This window comes from Prionailurus viverrinus, chromosome A1 (genome assembly GCF_022837055.1).
Source record: "Prionailurus viverrinus isolate Anna chromosome A1, UM_Priviv_1.0, whole genome shotgun sequence".
NCBI lineage: Eukaryota > Metazoa > Chordata > Mammalia > Carnivora > Felidae > Prionailurus > Prionailurus viverrinus.
This window is the reverse complement of record NC_062561.1, coordinates 181,751,325-181,774,387: the sequence shown is the minus strand read 5'-3', so window position 1 is coordinate 181,774,387 and position 23,063 is coordinate 181,751,325. Positions and strand designations below refer to the sequence as shown.

The window sequence follows — 23,063 nt, the reverse complement described above, 5'->3', positions numbered from 1 at the left end:
TCAGCAACCAGTGGGTCAATGAGGAAATGAAAAGGAAATTAAAAATACCTTGAAACAAATAAAAATGGAAACATAATTTTCCAAAATCCATGAGACACAGCAAAAGCAGTTCTAAGAGAGAAGTTTATGGCAATACAGGCCTACCTCAAGAAACAAGAAAAATTCCAAATGAACAATCTATGACTTAAAGAAGTGGGAAAAGAACAGGCACAAAAAAAACCCAAAGTTAATAGAAGGAAGAAAATAATAAAGATCAGCACAGAAATGCAATAGAAACTTAAAAATAGTAATATCAATGAAACTAAAAGCTTGTTCTTTGAAAAGATGAACAAATCAATAAACCTTTAGCCAGCCTCATTTGGAAAAAAAGAAGGCCCAAATAAAAAAGGAAATGAATGAGGAAAAGTTACATCTAACACCACAGAAATATGAAGGATAACAGAGATTACTATGAACAATTATATGCCAACAATTTGGACAACCTAGAAGAAATGAATAAGTTCCGAGAAACCCATATCCTTCCGAGACTGAACCATGAACAAATAGAAAACTTGAATAGACAGATTAGAGGTAATGAAACTGAATCCATAATCTTTTTAATGTTTATTTATTTTGGGGAGAGAGAGAGAGAGAAAGCGGGGGGGGGGGCAGAGAGAGAGAGGGAGACAGAGGACTCAAAGCGGGCTCGGTGCTGACAGTAGAGAGAGCCTGATGCGGGTCTTGAACTCACCAACTGTGAGATCATAAGCTGAGCTGAAGTCAGATGCTTAACGGACTGAGTCACCCAGGAACCCCAAACCCATAATTTTAAACAAAAGCCAAAGTCCAGAACCAGACAGCTTCAAAGGTGAATTCACCAAAAACATTTAAAGAAGAATTAGTACCTATCCTTCTCAAAATTGAAGAGAAAGGAGTTCTTCCAAACTGAATTTATGAAGCCAACGCTACCTTGATACCAAAATCAAAGATGCCACACACACACACACATATATATATACCAAAATTTAATAATGCATATTATTATAATAAAATTAATAATGCATATTATATATATATGTGTGTGTGTGTGTGTGTGGTATCTTTGATTTTGGTATCACTTTGATTTTTGTATCACACACTATATATGCGTGTGTGTGTGTGTTTGTGTGTACATACACACACCAGAGTGTTTGTGTGTATGTATATATATATATATGTATATATATATATATATATATATATATATACATACAGTGTATATATATACATATACATATACATATATATATATATACATACACACACCACATACACACACACTATTAACATAGATGCAAAACACCTCAACAAAATATTACCAAACCAAATTCAACAATATATTAAAAGGTTCATACACCACAATCAGGTGGAATTTATTCCAAAGATGCAAGGATGGTTCAACATATGCAGACCAAGCAATGTGATACACCACATTAACAATATGAAAGATAAAAATCATGCTCATCTCAATAGATTCAAACAAAGCACTTCAACATCCATTTACGATAAAAACTGTCAACAAAGTAAGTACAGAAGGAATGTACCTCCACATAATAAAGGTTGAATATGACAGACCCACAGCCAACATCACACTCAGTGGTGAAAAGCCAAACACTTTTCTTTTAAGATCAGGAACAAGAAAAGGATGCTAACTTTTGCCATTTTTATTCAACACAGTATTGGAAGTCCTAGCAAGAATTATTAGACAATAAAGAAAATCCAAATTGGAAAGAAAGAAGTAAATCTGTCACTATTCACAGATGTCCTGATACTATGTATAGAAAACCCTAAAGACTCCACCAAAAAAATATTAGAATAAGGGAATTCAATGAAGTCACAGGATATTAAATTACCATACAGAAATCAGTTGCATTTCTATATACTGATAACAAGGTATCAGAGAGAAATTAAGAAAACAATCCCATTTATAATTGCATCAAAAAGAATAAAATACCTAGGGATAAATTTAACCAAAGAACTGAAAGACCCACACTCTAAAAAAATGTAAATCACTGATGAAAAAAATTGGAGATGACACAAATAAATGTAAAGATATACCATGCTCATGGATTGGAAGAAGTAACGTTCTTAAAATGTCCATACGACCCAATTAAATCCACAGATTCAATGCAATTCCTGTCAAAATACCAATAGCATTTTTCACATAAATAAAACAAACAATACTAAAATTAGTGTGGAACCACAAGACCCCAAATAGCCAATGCTACCTTGAGGAAGAAGAACAAAACTAGAGGTATCACACTCCTTGATTTCAAGATATAAATACAAACCTATAGTGATCAAAACAGTATGGTACTGACACAAAAATATCAATGGAACAGGATAGAGAGCCCAGAAATAAACCCACATTTATATAGTCCATTAATCAGTGACAAAGGAGGCAAGAATATATAATGAGAAAAAGACAGTCTAATCAATAAATGGTGTTGGGAAAATTGGACAGCTACATACAAATAGTGAAACAATATAACTTTCTCACAGCATACACAAAAGAAACTCAAAATGAATTATAGATGTACATGTGAAACCTGAAACTATAAAACTCCTAAAAGAAAACATAGACAGTCACCTCGTGGACAACAGCCTTGGAAACATATGTATGTATATGCCTCCTTAGACAGGGCAAACAAAAGCAAAAATAAACTATTTGGACCACACAAAAATAAAAATCTTTTGCATAGCAAAGGAATGCAACAAAGCAAAAAAACAACCTACTGAATGGGAGAAGATATTTGCTAATGATATGGCCAAGAAGGGGTTAATATCCAGTATCTAAAATAAAGAATTTATACAACTCCAAAAAATAATAATAATCCAATTACAAAACGGGCAGAGGACTTAAATAAACATTTTTCCAAAGAAGACTACAGATGGGAAACAGACATATGAAAAGATGCTCAACATTACTAATAATCAGAGAAATGCAAATCAAAACTGCAGTCAGATATCACCAGTCAGAATGGCTAGTATCAAAAAGATAAGAAATAGCAAGTGTTGGCAAGGATGTGGAGGAGAGGGTATTCTTGTGCACTGTTGGTGGGAATGTAAATTGGTACAACCACTGTAGAAAGCAATATGGCTCTTCCTCAAAATTTTAAAAATAAAAATACTATATGATCCAGTCATTCCACTACTGAGTACTTAGCCAAAGGAAACAAAAACATGGATTCAAAAAGATACATGTGTCCCTGTATTTATTGCAGCATTGTTTACAATAGCCAAGATATGGAAGCAATAAAGATTTGATACATACCTACATGCATGTATATGTGTGAGGAATATTACTCAGCCATAAAAAAGAATGAAGTCTTGCCATTTGTGACAACATGGCATTATGCTAAGTGAAATAAGCCAGACAGAGAAAGACAAATACCATATGATTTCATTTATATGTGGAATCTAAAAAACCAAACAACCAAACAGAAACAAACTCATAAATAGAAAAAAACTGGTGGTTGCCAAAGGGAAGGGATTAGGGGTAAGGGAAAACAGGTGAAGGGGATTAAGAAGTACAAACTTCCATCTATAAAATAAGTAAGTTATGGAGATGAAAAGTACAGCATATTAAATATAGTCAATAATATTGTAGTAGCATTGTATGGTGACAGTGACTACATTTATCACCGTGAGCATTGAGTAACATTTACATTTGTTGAATCACTATGTTAACACTTAAAACTAATATTATGTCAACTATACGTCAATAATAAAAATCAAAAAGTAATTTAAAAAATGAAGTGAAAGAGATGTCAGAGAAGTTTGTATCTATATAAAAGTACCATAATATTAAAGCATCCTGGAAGGACAGCAGCTACCTTGGAGAGTCTCCTGGACTTAGCCTGAATAAGAAAGAAACTTCAGTCATTTTAAGAAAAAATAAAGTACCTAGGAAAAAATTTAACCAAGGAGGTGTACCAGAAAACAGGTTTTTCACCGGTACTCTGAAAATTATAAGATGGATGAAAAAATAAATAAAAATGACACAAATAAAGGAGAAGGTACTCTGTGCTCATGGATTGGAATTAATATTGTCAAATATGTCCATACTACCCAACAAAATCTATAGATTCAATGCAATCCCAATCAAACTACCAAAATATTTTTCACAGAACTAGAGCAAAGAATCCTAAAATCTGTATGGAACCACAAAAGAAAAGCCAAAGCAATCTTGAGGAAGAACAAAGCTGTAAGCATCACAATCCTTGATTTCAAGATATACTACAAGACTCAGGTAATCCAAACAGTATGATACCGTCACAAAAACAGACACATAGATTAATAGAGTAGAAGGCTTAGAGAAAAACCCACACATACATGGTCAATCAATCTACAAGGGAAACAAGAATATAAATGTGGAAAAGTCAGTCTCTTCAATAAATGATACTGGGGAAACTGGACACCTACATGCAAAAGAATGAAACTAGACCACTGTCTTACACCATATACAAAAAAGTAAATAAAAATGGATTAAAGATTCAAAGTTTATTAAGACCTGAAATCATAAAACTCCTCAAAGAAAGCATGCAGTAATCTCTTGGACATCAGCCTTAGTAACATATTCATGCATGTGTCTCCTCAGGCAAGGGAAACAAAAGCCAAAATAAACTATTGGGACTACACCAAATAAAAATCTTTTGCACAGCAAAGGAAACCATCAACAAAATGAAAAGGCAACCTATAAATGGGACAAGATGTTTACAAATCATACATCTGATAAAGGATTAATATCCAAAATATATCAAGAGTTTATACAATTTAATATCCAAAAGCAAGTAACTTGATTTAAAAATGGGCAAAGGATTTGGATATTTTCCCCAAAAAGACATACAAGTGGCCAAGGGCACCTGAAAATATTCTCAATATCACTAATCTTCAGGAAAATGCAACTCACAACAATGAAATATTGCTTCATGGTTGTCACATTGCCCAAAAGGCATATATAGATTTAATGCAATCTTTATCAAGATTTCAATGACATTTTTTACAGAAGTTGGAGAAAAAATCCTAAAATTTGAAACCACAAAAGACATGAATAGCCAAAGTAATCCTGAGAAAGAAAAACAAAGCAAGAGGCATCATACTTCCTGATTTCAAGCTATACTATAAAGTTATAGTAATTAATACAGTAGTGGTATTTTAAAAAGACCAGTGGAACAGAATTGAGAACCCAGAAATAAACCCAAGCATATACAGCCAACTAATATTTGACAAGGGAGCCAAGAATACTCAATGGAGAAAAGACAATCTCTTTAAAAAACGGTGATGGGAAAACTGGATATTCACTTATAAAAGAATGAAAGTGGACCCAAATCTTACACCACTCACAAAAATTAATTCAAAATGGATTAAAGACCTAAATGTAAGAACCAAAACTATCAAATCCCTAAAAGAAAACAAGAAAAAACTCATTGACATGGGTCTTGGCAATGATTTTTTTTATATATATACGACACCTAAAGCACAAGCAACAAAATCAAAATAAACAAACAGGACATCATCAAACTGAAAAGCTTCTACACAGCAAAAGAAACAACTAACAACACAAAAAGACAACCTAAAGAAAGGGAGAAAGTATTTACGAATTATATATCTGATAAGGGGTTAGTATCCAAAATATTTTTTTAAAAAAGTCCTACAACTCAATAGCAAAATTAAAATAATCCAATTTAAAAATGGGCAAAGTGGGGAGGATACCTGGCTGGCTCAGTAGAGCATGCAGCTCTTGATCTCAGAGTCATGTTTGAGCTCCACGTGGGCATAGAGATTACTTGAATCAATGAATACCTACCTACCTACCTACATACATACATACATAATAAAAATAGGCAAAGGACCTGAATAAACATTTTTTCCATAGAAGATATATGCATAGCCAAAAGGTACATGAAAAGATGCTCAACATCACTAATTGTGAGGGAAATACAAATCAAAACCACAGTAACACCTCACACCTGTTAGGACAGCCATCAAAAAGACAAGAGTAAATGCTGGCAAGGATGTGGAGAAAAGGGAACTCTTGCGCACTGTTGGTAAGACTGTAAATCGGTGCAGCTACTATGGAAAACAGTATAGAGGATCCTCAAAATTTTTAAAATAGAACTTCCACATAATCCAGCAATTCCACTTCTGGAATTCATTTCCAAAGGAAATGAAAGCTGTATGTCAGATATATATCTGTACTCCCATGTCCATTGCAGCATTACTTACAATAGCCAAGACATGGAAACAACCTGTGTGTTCATCAACAGATGGAGGGATAAAAAAGTTGTTGTATATATTTATAATGGAATATTATTCAGCCATAAAGAATGAGGAAATCCTGCCATTTGCAATGACATGGATGGTTCTTGATATTATGCTAAGTGAAATAAGTTAGAGAAAGACAAATACTGTATGATCTCATATGTGGAATCTTAAAAATAAATAAATAATGAAAACTTAGAAAGAGATCAAATTTATGGTTACCAGAGGTGGGGTGGGGGGTGGGAATTGGAGGAAGGTGGTCAAAAACTACAGGCTTCCAGTTATAAGATAAATAAGTACTAGGGATATAATGTACAGCATGGTGATCATAGTTAACACTGCTGTATGATATGCAGAAAACTGTTAAGAGAGTAAAATCCTAAGGGGTCTCATCACAAAGTGAAAAAAAATTTTTTTAAAGAAAAATAAAAACCATTATCTGTATGAGATGACAGATATTAACTAAACTTATTTGGGAAATCATTTCATTATACACATAAGTCTATTATGCTACATAATTTAAACATATATAGTGATGTATATCAACTATATGTCAATAAAGTTAGGGGGAGGAAAATAAAGTTCAGTAAAGTTCATTTGAACCAGTGCTACAACTAAATTGCATTCCCAAGGACATGGTGGATCCCAGCTTAAAGTATCAATGGCTAATGGTTAGTAATGGTTATTACTTCTTTTTGGTTGATGCACCCAGGCCAGGGGTCAGAGCCCTTGTTAGTTCTAAGTAGTAGCAATAAACCCAAATGTTGGCAGTCAGAATTTAGGAACCCCTTTGCTGGTTTTGCCCACTATTCAGTTCCTTCGGCAGTCTTAGCACCCTCACATACTAATATAATTGTTACAATGATAGTCATGCTTGTATATACGATTTACGTGTTGTTCTCTCCTACAGCTACATGTTATAGTATATATTCATATATATACACAGATACATATACATACTATTATATATTGTTATTTATACGATTTGCCTGTTGGTCTCTCTCAGGTAGCTGAAGATAGGGACTTTTATTAATCCGACTGTATTTTAACCAAGAGTACACAACAGAATCATCCAGCCCGTATTCCCTAGGGGGCTGATTCAGCAGCTGCAGAATCAGCCCATCAGCAGTGCTTTGAGAGAGCATCACAGGTGGCTTAAAATTGCATGCCTGATAGAGAGCAGCTGGTCATTGAGGTGGTACAGCCTAGGGGTGAAGACAGCGAGCTCTGGACTGAAATCCTAGCTCCACCACTTACTATTTGTATAAGCTTGAACAGAGCACTTAAACCTATCTGTTCCTTTTATGTAAAGTGGGGATAATAGTGCTTGCCTGAGAGTGTCGTGGGGATTAAATAAGATAAAACAAGGGTAGCTCTGAGAACACACTAAGCCCATCATAAATTCTCAAAATGCATTGCTTTGTTGGTGTTGTTCATCCCTGCATTCCAGAGGAGGCACCAAGCCTGACATTAGCAGAGATTTAATGCTCAATAAATAATAAATTCACAGGGAGCTGTATGGTATTAGCAAAGAGAAGAAAAAAGGAAAATTAGTAAGGAAAGAGGAGGATAGAAGGATGACCAAGGAGATGGGAAATAGAGAGGTATGGTAAGGAGTCCCCAGCAGTTGGCTCAGGAAACCCTAAAAATCCTTCCTCATTGTTGCCAAATTATTCATTCTGCCTAATAAAATGTTGGCAAGGTCTTAAACTGAAATTTTCGGGGCGCCTGGGTGGCGCAGTTGGTTAGGCATCCGACTTCAGCCAGGTCACGATCTCGCAGTCTGTGAGTTCGAGCCCCGCGTCAGGCTCTGAGCTGATGGCTCAGAGCCTGGAGCCTGTTTCCGATTCTGTGTCTCCCTCTCTCTCTGCCCCTCCCCCGTTCATGCTCTGTCTCTCTCTGTCCCAAAAATAAATAAACGTTGAAAAAAAATTTAAAAAAAAACTAAAATTTTCAAACTCATAGGATTAAGAATTTTGATGGCCTTCTGCATTTGTTCCAAACGAAGCAACCCAATAAAGCCAAATTTCTTTTTCCAGAGGAATTTATCATTCTGACCCCATCTAGTGGTTTCCTTTGGATATGGTGACTCTAATTTGGGATCAAGATCCTCAATAATTCTGACTGCATTAACTTTTGGACATGTTTTTTAAAAAACCTACCACTCTCCCTTTACTTTCTTGACTGTTCTTCCCCATGGCTGCACATTTGATTGTATGAATCCTCCACTTGAAGTTGGGGGTCTCAATCCCAACAGCTCACCACCTTTATTCCTATATCCATGCTTTGATGTATTTTCTTTCCAAAATGTTCTATCTTAAGTGTTTTATCCCTTTCTCCCTGGGATGACTCCATGGAAATAGCAATGGTTTGAGGAGTCAAGTAGTCCTGGGTTCAAATCCAGCCTCCACCACTAATCTAGATTTATGACCCCTCTGAGTTCAACTGCCCATATATAAAATAATTTCTAACTATGTTGTGAGAATTAAACTGGGATAAGGTATATAAAGTACCCAGCACAGTACCTGCCAAAGTATGAGGGGCTTATCTTTGTTTAGTTCAGTCTCAACTGCTAGTAACAGGCATTAGAAATAACAAGAGCTTAAATAAGATATGGCCTTATTATTTTTTATAACATAAAAGGAGTCTAGAGGTGAGCCATTCATGGCTGGTATGGATGACCATTAAAGACACCTAGGTCAACAGGGATCTAGACTCTCTCTGAATGACCATCAGCCTTGAGACTTCCATTCTCAAAGTCACCCATATTTACATGGTGAATGCTAGAACTCCAGGGATCATAACCACATTTCACCCAGGTAAAGGAGGAGAGTGGGAAGAACAAAAGGGTGCCTGTATCATAGCTATGTCATCCTCCTTTAAGGTTCCCAGGAGACCCAGATGACAACTACCACTTACATCATGTCAGCCACCCATCTCTCCAGAGGAAGCTGTGAAATGTAGTTCTTTACCTGTGTACAATGAGGCACCCTAGAAAACAAAAGTCTGTGGTATTTTCAGGCTATAACATGGAGACTTCAGGGGCTATGCTATGCTTTACAGTTTCCTCAGCATTTCACACCTCAGGGCAAACAATGCATATATAATACATGAATCAGTATGGCTGATTAAATGTTTAAGTGGTTAAATGGATCAGGTCTGAAGACCTAAGTTCCAGACCAACCCTACCACTTCGTTGTTATGTGACCTTGAGCAAGTATGTAACCTGTCTGCTTCAGGCCATTTCCTCACTTGTCAAGCGGTCCTTGTGGGCACCAACTCAGACAAGAGATGCAAATTACCTAACACAATGCCTATGTCTAGCCCTCAGCATGTGTTAAAGTTATCACCACCACCATCATCAACATCACCATCATCATTATTACTGTTAGGAGCTATTAAATTATTAGGTAAGGTAAGGAGGTACCAGATGTCTCTTACTTTTCTTTCTGCCTGTGTACATCTTCCTTTGCCTTCAGTAGTCACCCCAGGGACGTCTGGATTTGCAACCAATTATGTTGAAAGAACCTGGGCTCAGTCAGCCTCATTTTATTCACTTCCAGTTATCCAGTCAAGACTAGCTGAATCTCAAGAGTCCCTCTCCTTTGCCCCTAACCAGAGTCTAGTCACCCAGCTCTGCCTTCTGGGACAGATGCTCTTCACTGTTCAGATCAACTTCTAAATAAATATTAAATTATGTCTAGATGTGTTCCACTATTCCTTTCAAATCTAAGTAAATCAGTTCCCTTTGTTGGAATTCCCCAGCCCTGATAAGGTCTTCCACTGATATCTTGCATCCTTGACAGTGGCAAGATTTTTCTCTAGATAGGAGTAAAGAGGTTCACATAGCAATAAGCCTTCTTATTCCCAGGTCTTTGTGAAATATGGATTTCTTAGACAACCTCCCCACCCTCCTAGCTACCTTTACTTGAGTTTCAGAAGAAATCTTGGCATCTGCTCTTAAATATCATTAACTACTCAGCTGGTGATGTGCCAAAAAAAAAAAAAAAAAAGAGGGTTGAAAGTGTGCAAATATACATATTATCTTGCTCTCCAAGGTGGCCAGGCAGAACAGTCAGAACCCCAGTGCCCAGGGCTATTGTGTATGGCTAATTCGTGCAGTGCACATTTTTCACCATTCACACTCTCTATGACATGATGGCATTCCTTATAATTGTGTAGTACATGGCCTACATAACTGCTCAGGGCAGCCATACCCAGATTAGTCATCCCTGACCATAAGCAGCCTCATTTTGTATCCTAGTGCACCCTACAAATGTTACCATTTTCTTTGTGTACCATGATGTAAAGGAGTTTAGAAAACACTACTCTAAATAACTTCAAGGTGGGTTCTTCCTCCAACGCACACTCATTCCCTAGCCATGCCAGCCATGTCCTCCATATAAGCCAACATGCCCAGGTGTTATCTTTCATACCAAGCCCATTGTGTTTTCTTAGGTCCATGGAAGAAATCTCTTGTCCATTGATTATGACCGGAATATTCGGACAGAAAAGATCTATGATGATCACCGGAAGTTCACTCTGAGGATCATTTATGACCAGGTGGGGCGCCCATTCCTCTGGCTCCCCAGTAGTGGGTTGGCAGCAGTCAATGTCTCATACTTCTTCAATGGGCGCTTGGCTGGCCTTCAGCGTGGAGCCATGAGTGAAAGGACAGACATTGACAAGCAGGGACGAATTGTGTCCCGCATGTTTGCTGATGGGAAAGTGTGGAGCTACTCCTACCTTGATAAGGTAAGTGAACGTGCTGCCCTCACTCAGCTGGAGCTTTCCCTTATTCACACTCCTCTTTTTAAGCTGACCTGATATGCTTTGCCATAAGACATTGAACATCTTTACTTTGACTCTACAAGTTCTCCCCTCACACTTCCATCCTCACTGGGAGGGAGGAAAATCTGAAGGAAAATGTTATTCATAGCTCATCACTATTACCAAAAGAAAAAAAGTGCTAGACACTCAGTAATGGCAAAAAGAATGGATTGTCTAATTTTATTCCCAAAAAAAAACCCAAAAAGTGCTGCGGAAGCAGACAGAATTATCCCACTGGTATCACGGCTAATCATTATTTATGAATTGGAAATGCAGTGATTCATTTATGCCTTGCCTGAAGTTAAGCTATCAGGGTAGGGAATTTTGCTTAAATCTCAAGCACACAGAGCAACATCCTCCTACTTGACCTATTGGCTGAAACAGCCAATGGATTCTCTCTACCTAATTCCCTGTGTCTGAAAGTGCCAGATTCAGGTCTTTGTGTGAGAAAGGGTCAGGTTGGAGCAGCAGTAAGAAGAGATCCCTTGGTTGAATCTACTCCTGAAACCATTGTTGCACTATATGCTAATTTGGATGTAAATTTAAAAAAATAACAAATAAAATCAAGGAAGGAAGGAAGGAAGGAAGGAAGGAATCCCTTGGGGGCACAAGTCAAGACTCATGAAGGCTGTCCTGGTCATCTAGTCATTAGGCGGGGGCTTGCTCAGCCTGGACCTCTCATCTGTACTCACCTTGATAGGGGTTCCATTTCTATTTCTTCCTTTCTTGCCTCGCAATTACAGTAGTCACTTGTAGACAGAGCTGTGACCCTCTCTATAAGAGTGGGGCTGTCGTCCCTTTGGTCACCCCTGAATCCTGTTCTCATTATGCCACAAAATACTAGAATGGTTGATGAGAGAAGGCAAGAATCTCCCAATTGCCTGAAGTTTGAGGCCATTTTATTCCCCCCCAAATTTGATGATTCTGGGTTATGTAATCTTCTCAGTATTTTATAAATGGAAGATATACCTTCTCTTTAGATTTAATGAGGGGTGATCAAAGCATAGTATGTGTGTCATACCTGTCTCCTGCTGGGCCAATGGTAGTCATTTCTAAACAATCACAGGATTTCTTGTTTGAGCCTGGAGGCAAACTCAGTGCCTATCACCTCAGTCCTTCAAGCCCTCTCTACTCAAAGTATGGTCCAACCAACATCAGGATCACTTGATAGCTTGTTACAAAAGCAAATTCTCAGGTCAGATCCCCCCTTCTCCCCCAACAAACTACTAGATCAGAATCTGCCTTTTAACAAGATCCCTGGTTATTTCATATGCACAGTAAAGTTTGGGAAGCACTGGTCTGGGTAGTGACCATGATCCATCAGAGTTAGCATGCCCAGTGAAATCAATCTAGTCATAATCTCTGGTATAAACTTCCCCATCCTTCCATGGCTTTTGAATTACCATTTTGGGGAATGGAACAGATTCTGTCCATTTGAGTGCCTGGTCCTAAAGAACCAAATCATATGTTCCTCCCCTCTTTCCTTCCTCCAGTCTATGGTCCTCCTGCTTCAGAGTCAGCGTCAGTACATATTTGAGTATGACTCCTCCGACCGTCTCCACGCCGTCACCATGCCCAGTGTCGCCCGGCACAGCATGTCCACCCATACCTCCATTGGCTACATCCGCAACATTTATAATCCCCCTGAAAGCAATGCTTCAGTCATTTTTGACTACAGTGATGATGGCCGCATCCTCAAGACATCCTTTTTGGGCACTGGGCGTCAGGTATTCTACAAGTATGGGAAACTCTCCAAGCTATCAGAGATTGTCTATGACAGTACTGCTGTCACTTTTGGGTATGATGAGACCACTGGTGTTTTAAAAATGGTCAGTCTCCAGAGTGGAGGTTTCTCCTGCACAATCAGGTACCGGAAGATTGGCCCACTTGTGGACAAGCAGATCTACAGGTTCTCTGAGGAAGGCATGGTCAATGCCAGGTTTGACTACACCTATCATGACAACAGCTTCCGGATTGCAAGCATCAAGCCCGTCATAAGTGAGACTCCCCTTCCTGTTGACCTCTACCGCTATGATGAAATTTCTGGCAAGGTGGAGCATTTTGGCAAGTTTGGAGTCATCTATTATGACATCAACCAGATCATCACCACTGCTGTAATGACCCTCAGCAAACACTTTGACACCCACGGGCGGATCAAGGAAGTCCAGTATGAGATGTTTCGGTCCCTTATGTACTGGATGACGGTGCAGTATGACAGTATGGGAAGGGTGATAAAGAGGGAGCTAAAACTGGGGCCCTATGCTAACACCACAAAGTATACCTATGACTATGATGGAGATGGGCAGCTCCAGAGTGTGGCTGTCAATGACCGCCCAACCTGGCGCTATAGCTATGACCTCAATGGGAACCTCCATTTGCTGAACCCGGGAAATAGTGTGCGCCTTATGCCCCTGCGCTATGATCTCCGGGATAGGATAACCAGACTCGGTGATGTGCAATACAAAATTGATGATGATGGCTATCTGTGCCAGAGAGGGGCTGACATCTTTGAGTATAACTCCAAGGGTCTCCTAACAAGAGCCTACAACAAGGCCAGTGGGTGGAGTGTCCAGTACCGCTACGATGGTGTGGGGCGGCGGGCTTCCTACAAGACCAACCTGGGCCACCACCTGCAGTATTTCTACTCTGACCTTCACAACCCAACCCGCATCACCCATGTCTATAATCACTCCAACTCAGAGATAACCTCACTCTACTATGACCTCCAAGGTCACCTCTTTGCCATGGAGAGCAGCAGTGGGGAGGAGTACTACGTTGCCTCAGATAACACAGGCACTCCTCTGGCTGTGTTCAGCATCAATGGTCTCATGATCAAACAACTGCAGTATACGGCCTATGGGGAGATTTATTATGACTCTAACCCTGACTTCCAGATGGTCATTGGCTTCCATGGTGGACTCTATGATCCCCTGACCAAGCTGGTCCACTTCACTCAGCGTGATTATGATGTGCTGGCAGGACGATGGACCTCTCCAGACTATACCATGTGGAAAAACGTGGGCAAGGAGCCAGCCCCCTTTAATTTGTATATGTTCAAGAGCAACAATCCTCTCAGCAATGAGCTGGATTTGAAGAACTACGTGACAGGTGAGGACTTTACCACCTCAGTTGGGCAGTGGCTCCCTGTGGGGTGGTTGTCCTGGTAGGTTGTCAGAAACTTCAAAAGAAGGTCTTACTGCTGATGACAGGGGAATCCTGGAGAGCTATAAACACTGGTCTGTACAGTATCTAGAACAGTCACGTGACACCAGTACAGAGCAGTCTTCAGATCTGTTTGAAGATGTCCTGACCATTTTCAAGCCCATTTAGTTGAAATAGCTTTTATAAGAGCCCTTCCTACCCCAAGAGAGGAAAGCAGACTTATGAAGGGGGAAATAATGGGACTCTGGTGTCAGAAATATCTGGTTCAAATTCTCTTCTACTTACAAGCCAAAGGACTTTGAGCTCAGTGTCTTAACTGTCTGAGCTGTAGTTTTCTTCTCTGTGAAAGGCACTAATAAACTAACCCCACAGGGTAACTGCAAGAAGTAAGTGTACTTAATACAGGTAAAGTTTAGTGCCTGGCAAATTTAGACAATCAATATTCACAAAAGAGTATCTGCTCATGCTATTACTATTATCTTGACAAATGAAGCATTAACCATAGGCATGAGATGACTAAGACCCAGTTCCTGACCTCACAACCAGGCTGCCAAGATACAAACACAAACAGCCAATTATAATGCAAAGCAGAATTAAATCTGTGCTACTGTATAGATGTCTGTTACCTATTCAACAAGCATTTGTACAGTGGCATTATGCTAGATTCTAGGGATACAAGGATGAACAAGACAAATACCCTTCTCTCAAAGGGGTGTGTATGTGTGTGTAGATGACTTCAAATTTGAAAACTGTGACACAGTGCATAGAAGGGCCTCATGTCATACTGGGCATGAAGAATGAAGGGGATTTGGGTTGGCAGATATGAGCTCAAGGCTAAAGAAATACTATGAACAAAAGTCAAAAGGACATGGGAAGCTTGGAGAAGGGTATGGATAGAGAGGCTGAGGAGGGCAAATAATCTACTTCCTCACGAAAAGTGAGAAATTGGTAAAATGAGGGTCCCTATCCATCCATCCACATACCTCCATCTATCTTCCATCCATTCACCCATTCAACAAATATTTTCATAATATCTAACATAGACTAAGTACCAGAGATGCAGTGGAGAACAAGATAAAGTCCTTATCCTCAGGAAAATAAGAAAATCAGGATGGATGGATGGATAGATGCAAAGAGACCAACTTTCAGCAAGGAAGCCAGGGTCATCTCACCTGTCCATGCGTTATAGAGTAGAAACAGTAAGGACCCCAAGTCCAGGACCCTCCAAGTTCTGGGAAACCCACAGCTCTTGGCCATGAGCCAAGAAGACATCAAACCCAAAAGGTCCTTACCTTCAGGTGACCAGGGGTCACTTGCCCACCCTCAGAAATGGAAGCAGCAACTAGTTGAGCACAGGGCTGCCCTCAATGTCCCATGCTACAGAAAGATGACCTTAAAGATCAACTTGTGGCCATGTGGTATCTCATTATCAAGTTCCAGAGCCTTTGAAGTTGAGCCCAGCATTCCCCCTACAACTGAAGCAGCTGGTGCCCCTTGAGCACAGGAACTATGGGCAAGCTAGTTCCCTCCTGTTCTCCCCACCACACCTCATTGAGAGGTCCTGCCATGATCTCTCTTCCCCATGGCTCAGAATGACTTTTATCCCCCATTTCACTGCAGTTTCAAATTAAAGGACCTGTCAGGAAAACATACATATACATATCAGGTAAAAATAAGTGCTATGAGATAAAATAGGATAAGGTTTTAGTCAGAGAATGATGGGAAAGTTCTCCTATATTAAAGGTGCTCACAGAGGGCTATCTGAGGAGACAACATTTGAGCAGAGACCTTTATGAAGGGTAGAAGAAAAGGAAGAGTGTTCAAGACATAGGAAGCAATGAGAATAGGAAGGTAGACCATGCCTATCTTAGCCTTAGGAAAAGAATTCCCTCACCCTCCAGACTGTGCTTCCCAAAGCCCTGGATAACTTAGGGATGAGGCAGCTAGTGTCAAATAAAAAGGAAGCCTTCTCAGAGTGGGCTGAATGGACACTTAGAGCTGCCAAGTCCCAAACAACATCATCCACAGAGCACAGTCAACCTCACTGACCCCCTCAGCTATTTTCCTGGTTCTTCTGAAAAGGACAATAAAGAATTATCAGAATTTTCTGAAAAGCAATATGCCTTTCCTCATTCCAGTGCTTCATGGAGACTCAATAAATGGGAATCAAAAAACTAAGTCCAACAAAATCGAATCCAGAAACCATTCAAAAGAGTCTAAAATAAAAGGTGGCATTAGAGAAGCACGTGTATAGAGCTGATGTGAACAGTCCAAGCTGGGGAAAGGAGGGCCCAGGCAGAGTCATAGCAGGCACAAGCCCACACCTGCTGCCCATTCAAGATGAGCTGCCCCCTGGAGAGAGGATCCCAGCAGAGAACACCAAATCATTCTCTGCTGTTTGAATGTTGGCTAATCTGTAAACCCCGTCTAAATTAGTCTTAATTTGCCACTTAGGAGACAAGCAGAGTGGTTGAACTTGCCGCTCACAATTTAAGCAGAAGTAATTAAGATGTAGTCAGGAGGAACACAGAGAACAGAACCTTCTCTCTCCAGTGCTCAAAAGAAATCGTTGAATGTTTTGGAAACAGAGCTCTCTGAATGCAAGAGGCAGCTGCTGAGGCTGGGGGGAGGTTCTGCTTCCTCCTGAGAACCAAGTACGAAAGAGGACAGTGTTGAGTGCCCGTTAGACATCCAGGCTGGAGCAGAGGTGTAGCCATCCAGAGGGGTGAAAGAAGGCCAGAAGTGGTTCTTTTCCCACCCATGGGCTCCTAAGCAGCACCCTTTCCAACAAGTATTTTTTTAAGGTAATATGTTGACAATTAATGTATCTGTGATAAACAGGTATTAGGGGAAAGGATGTAAAAAAACATACTGGGAGGCAGACTCCCTCCCCCAACAACCTGCAGGGCCTCCGTCTTTTCCAGTTTGGACATCACAGGAAGCTCCTCAGTCCCGAACAAATGGGGACCTGTGCTCATCCCCATGTCTGGCCTGTAATTTAGGCCTGTTCATTCCGATGTTAGAACCCTAGGTACACCTCAAGACCCCAGTTTTGGCCTTGCTCCTCACTTCCTGTGTGACTTGGATGAGATCTTCAACTTTCTGAGGCTTTATTTCTTCATCAGCAAAAGGGTGATAATAGCGCCCACCCCATGGGGCTATGAAAAGTAAATGAGTCCTTAAGTGTGAAATGCCTAGCGCAGTGCTAAGGCTAATAAAGGATAGGGATGCATTTGTTATTTACAGGCAGCCACAAACATGGTGGAGTTCATAGGTGAGGGGTGGAGATGCCACCTTTGCATAATTTTCTAAGGAATGTGGGGAGGGGTCTCCAGATCCACCCTGAAACAGATCCAAACTCTGGCCTGAGTGGCACTGGCTCGGCAAACCTGAAGCCCCAGACAGATGTGAGCTAAGCAAATGCCCTAGGTGTCATCCGCCATGACTTGTATTTTCTTTCCACCCTTTCTTCTCCCTGGTGGGTCTGTGGGCTCACAAACCTCAGGCATCTGTGAGCATGATAGGGTTTTGTGGAGTTTAATTTCCCTAAGTGAAGAGGGAGCCGCAACCTCTTTCTCACATTACCCTCTTCTCAGATCTACACTTAACACCTAAGATGCTGTTCTGACAGTGTTTTCAGAGACAGACAGTATGCTCCGTGGCCCCAACATAATCATGTACTCTGAAGAACATGAGAGAAGGACAGTAATGAGCCATTAGGAGCGTCCACCCCGCTGGCTCCTGCCCCAGTGGCTCCCTCTCTACAGACTATTTAGGGAGCCTGTCACCAGATAACACTAATTACTTCAAAAAGGAAGAGGGGTGTTTGTGTGGTGCTGAAAGTGCCTTCTAGCAGAATGGAGGAGATGAGAATGTGAATAAACATTTCAGAATAGGTTTAGACTCCGAAACTCAGCCACGTTAGAAACTTTAAGGAAAGAAAAAGAAGGTAGATGACTTGTGCTATGGGTGTTCATGCGAGTGGCCATTAAAGTTTCCAGTCTCAAAGGCAGGGGGTTCTCAACATCATCTCCTGAGTACTAACTAAGGAGGGATCCCTGCAGTGAAAATATCAGGATGGGGAGAGTCTTTGAGAGCAAGACCTCCCATGCCTTTCTGGGAATTCCCCACATACCCTATGTACCCCTGACAAAAGACAGGATGATTTTATATGGTGTACAGATGAGGTATTAAAGAACATGGAAACACAGATGAGGAAAGTTCGCCTCTTTAGTGCTTTTTATTCTTCCAATCCAGTCTAGGAAAGAGTCTCCACCCAATGCTGGTGTGTACTTCACACCTCATTAACACTTCCAATCTCCCCCTTTTAACGGAGAGAGCAGGTCTGAGACTTCCCTCAGGTAACAAAAATCCTTCTCTAATTTAATTGCATGGCTTTGTTTTCTTTAATTTTACAGTTATTCTGTTTGCATCAAGTGAGTCAGCTTTCCCATTTATGATAGTAACATAAAGTTTCTTTTTTAAAATGGACTTAAGTGAGGGCACCTGGGTGGTTCTGTCAGTTAAGCATTCAACTCGATTTCAGCCAACGTCATGATCCCATGGTTTGTGGATTCAAGCCCTGAATTGGGCTCTGTGCTGACAGCATGGTGCCTGCTTGAGATTCTCTCTCTACCCCTCCCCATTTACCTGCGTGCTGTCAAGTTTGTTTATTTTTGAGGGGGGGAAGAGGGTCATGCATGCACATGATGGGGGAGGGGCAGAGAGAGAAGGGGACAGAAAGAGGATCCAAAGCCAGCTCTGCGCTGACAGAATACCCAATGCAAGCCTCAAACTCAGAAACCATGAGATCATGACCTGAGCAGAAGTTGGATGCTCAACCAACTGAGCCACCCAGGTGCCCCTAAGTTTATTTATTTTGAGGGAAGCCTGGGTGGCTCAGTTAGTTGAGCGTCTAACCCTTGATTTTTGACTCAGGTCATGATCTCACAGTTCTATGAGTTTGACCCCCACATCAGGCTCTGTGCTGACAGCACAGAACCTACTTGGGATTCTCCCTCACTCTCTGCCCCTCCCCTGCTCATGCTCTGTCTCTCTCAAAATAAATAAACTTGAATGAATAAACAAACATTAGAAAGTAAAAATAAAATGGGCTTAAATGGAACAGGCAGATTTGTTTTTTCAATCAGTAACTAAATACCTGGATATGGCAAAACAATTGCACTGAGTAACTATGAATATCCAAAGTGGGGAAATTTATCCTCCACAGCAGCCAGCACCTACCTTGCACAGAATAGGTGCTCTGTAAATATAGGATCATTGCTGGATTAGAGACAGGCTTCTCACTGCTTGATGCAAACACACTTCTTAAGGCAACTGCAAATCTGTATTCTTAAATGACTCTTATATGGGCTATCCCTAACAGAGTAGTTACCAAGTTAGTGAAGGAACTAGTCTGTGCCTAAGGATGATGGATGGACTGTGGATCCCAGAGTCCCTCTCATCAGAAGGTTCTTTTATGCCTATATATTTAGTAGCAAAGCTAACATTAAAACCCTCACAGCAGTCCCAGGGCAGGAAGTCTTCTTAACCTCTTCAGAAGTATTCTCTTAGGTACCATTAGTTCCTCTGTCAAACTTACACTAGTCAGGGCAGCTTTTGCCACGTACATTCAGTGTTCTTTCATTCATTCACTCCATGGAATCTTACCGATCACCTATTTTGTGCCAGGCATTATCATAGGACCTGGGAGGGCATCAGTGGATAAAACAAAGCTTTTACCTCCCTGCCCGGAAGGAAATTACATTCTGAGAGAGACAAACAGTAAACAATAAGTACGCAAATGATACAGCGTGTTAGAATGTGATTACTTTAGGGACAGAGGGGTGGAGACAATGAACAGAGTAAGGGGACTTGGCATTGCTGGTGGTGGAGAAGGGGGACAGATTTTAAATGTGGTGGTTGGGTTTGTCTTATTGAAGAGGCAACATTTGAACAAGGCTTAAAAGAGGTCAGAAAACCAGAAAATACTTTTAGGGAAGTACACTCTGGGCAGAGGAGTTTGTCGATGCAAAGCCAAGATGAGTGTGTGCCTGACATGTTCCAGAAACAGCATCAAGGCTGGAGCTGTGTGAGCAAGGAAGAGAAAGGGAGAACCTGAGGTCCAACAGATAATGAGTGCCCTTATAGACCAGTAGGAAGACTTTGGCTTCTTCACTGAGAAAAAAAGGGGGTTTCCTGGAGTGTTCTCAGCAGAGGCATGGCATGGTCTACTCCAGGTTTAAAGGCTCGTTCTGGGAGCACCTAGGTGGCTCATTTGGTTGAATGTCCGACTCGTGATTTCAGCTCAGGTCATCATCCCAGGGTCATGGGATTGAGCTCCACGTCAGGCTCTGCATTGAGCATGGAGCCTGCTTGGGTTTCTCCCTCTGTCTCCCTCTGCCCCTCTCTCCTGCTTATGCTCTCTCACTTCTCTCTTTCTAAAATAAAAAAATAAAATAAAGCCTGGTTCTGTCTTATCTGCTATGCTGGTAAGACATTGTGGGGCAGCAAGATGGAAGCAGGGAGGCCACTTAGAAGTCCAGGTGAGGGATGATGGGCCAAGGTCAAGGTGGTGAAGTGACAAGAAATGGACACAGATTCTGGGTCTGTTTTAAAAGTAAAAGTAGAGGATTTCACCCTTTACTCGGCAATTCAGCAATTTCACACCTAAGTTTGTATATAAGCAAGAGAACTGAAAATGGGTTTTCAAACAAAAATCTGTGAGTAAAACCTACCCAGATATCCATTAACTGATGAATGGATAAAGAAAATGTGGTATATACAAACAATGGAATATTATTAGCCATAAAAAGAAATGAACTATTGGTACATGCTACAACAAGGATGAACCTTGAATACATTAAGTGAAAGAAGCCAGACACAAAAGGTCACATATTCTATGATTGCGTTTATAAGAAATGTCCAGAATAGGCAAATGCACAGAGATAGAAAGCAGTTTGGTGGTGGTCAGGGACTGAGGGGAAAGGAGAATGTAGAACGACTGCTAATAGGTATAAGGCTTCTTTTTGAGGTGATGAAAATGTTCTGGAATTAAAGAGTAATGATGGTTGTACAACATTGTGGATATACTAGAAGCCACTGAACTCTGCACTTTAAAATGATTAAAATGATGAATTTTATGTTATGTGAATATTACCTCAATAAAAAAAAAAGTAGAGGATTTATCAGTAGATTTAGATGTGGAGAGCAAGGAAAAGAAAGGAGTTAAGGATGGTAGCTGGAAGGATGGAGTGGGGCCATTATCTGGGATGGAAAAGTCTGTGATGAGACAGGTTTGGGGAGGAAGATCAGGGGTCCAGTTTTGGACAAAACTTTGAAATGTAATTAGATATATTAGTTTAGAGTTCAAGGGGAGACACAGGATGGAGATAAAAATTTTGGAGTCAGCATCAGCATTTAGATGGTAGCTAGGGCCCTAAGGATGGATAAGATAACCATGTTTGTGAGAGTAGATAGAGTGGAGATGTTCAGAGACTGAGTCTAGGGCATTCCAACATTAAAGAGATCAGGAGGGGGAAACTGGGTGGCTCAGTCAGTTAAGCGTTTGACTTCAGCTCGGGTCATGATCTCGCAGTCCATGAGTTCGGGCCCCACATCCAGCTCTCTGACAGCTCAGAGCCTGGACCCTGCTTCAGATTCTGTGTCTCCCTCTCTCTCTCTGCCCCTCCCCACCTCACACTCTCTCTCTCAAAAACAAATGAACATTAAAAATTTTTTTTAAAAAGAGATCATGAGGCAGATGAAGAGGAACCAAGAAGGGACAAAGAATGGCTACCACAGGAGAAGGACAAGCAAGTGAATGTGTTGGCCAGAAAGTCAAGAAGAAAATGAAAGCAGGAGCATTCAACCTGTCAAATATTTCTGATAAGTCAAATAAGATAAGGACCCAAGATTAACATATGACTTAGCAACATGGAGGTCATTCATGACCTTAACAAGAGTTGGTTCAGTGGAATAGTTGGGGACAAAGTCTGGTTCAAAGGAGAATAGGAAACAAGAAGTGGAAAGAATTATTTTAATCTTGAGAAGTTTTTATCAAGGAGAGTGAAAGAAAAGATGGTAGCAAATGGGAGAATAGGGACAATAAATTTATTTTTATATAATTTTTAATATAAATTTTAATATAAATATTTGAGAGAAAGAGAGAGCATGGATGCATAAGGTGGAGAAAGGCAGAGAGAGGAAGAGAGAGAGAATCCCAAGCAGGCTCCATGCTGTCAGGCAGAGCCCAACCTGGGGCTCCACCTCACAAACCATGCTATCATGACCTGAGACAAAATCAAGAGTCAGACACTTAACCAACTGAGCCACCAGGTGCCCCAGGAATTTCTTTTAAGGTGGACATTTGGTAGCGTTTTTGTATGCTGACAGGGTTGATCCATTGGAAGAGGGAATAATTTGGTGCCATGGGGAAGAGAGAGAGAGTTGCTGGAGTGATATCCTTGGGTGGGCAAGAAAAGATGCTACCAACTGCACACACGGAGGGTTGACTTTAACAGCTCATCTAGATTAACAAGAAAAAGGTGGGAAATACGGGTACCGATGCTGGAAGGCCAGTAAATGTGATGAGAGTTTAGGGGAATTCCCCTCTGGCTGCATCAGGGTGTTTTTGTTTTTGTTTTCAGAATAGGAAACAATGTCAGCTGCTCTAGTGAGAAGGGAAAGCAGATGTTAAGGGTGTTAGGGGAGAGGAGAAATGTAACATCACCCAGCAGAATGGGAGATTGACTGATGGAGGAAGGGAATATTGTCAGGCAGTGGGAAGG

At 40.6% G+C, this 23,063-nt stretch overlaps 1 protein-coding gene across 3 annotated transcripts in view; it reads left to right on the top strand.

Moving 5' to 3' along the window:
* Window positions 1-23,063, top strand: part of TENM2 (teneurin transmembrane protein 2) — a 944,724-nt gene that overhangs the window by 917,444 nt on the left and 4,217 nt on the right. For all 3 annotated transcript variants that reach the window (XM_047877002.1, XM_047876993.1, XM_047877010.1), the window contains 2 exons: window positions 10,741-11,037; window positions 12,606-14,220. In XM_047877002.1, the coding sequence (XP_047732958.1) occupies window positions 10,741-11,037; window positions 12,606-14,220 (1,912 nt within the window). The remainder of the gene's footprint in view (window positions 1-10,740; window positions 11,038-12,605; window positions 14,221-23,063) is intronic.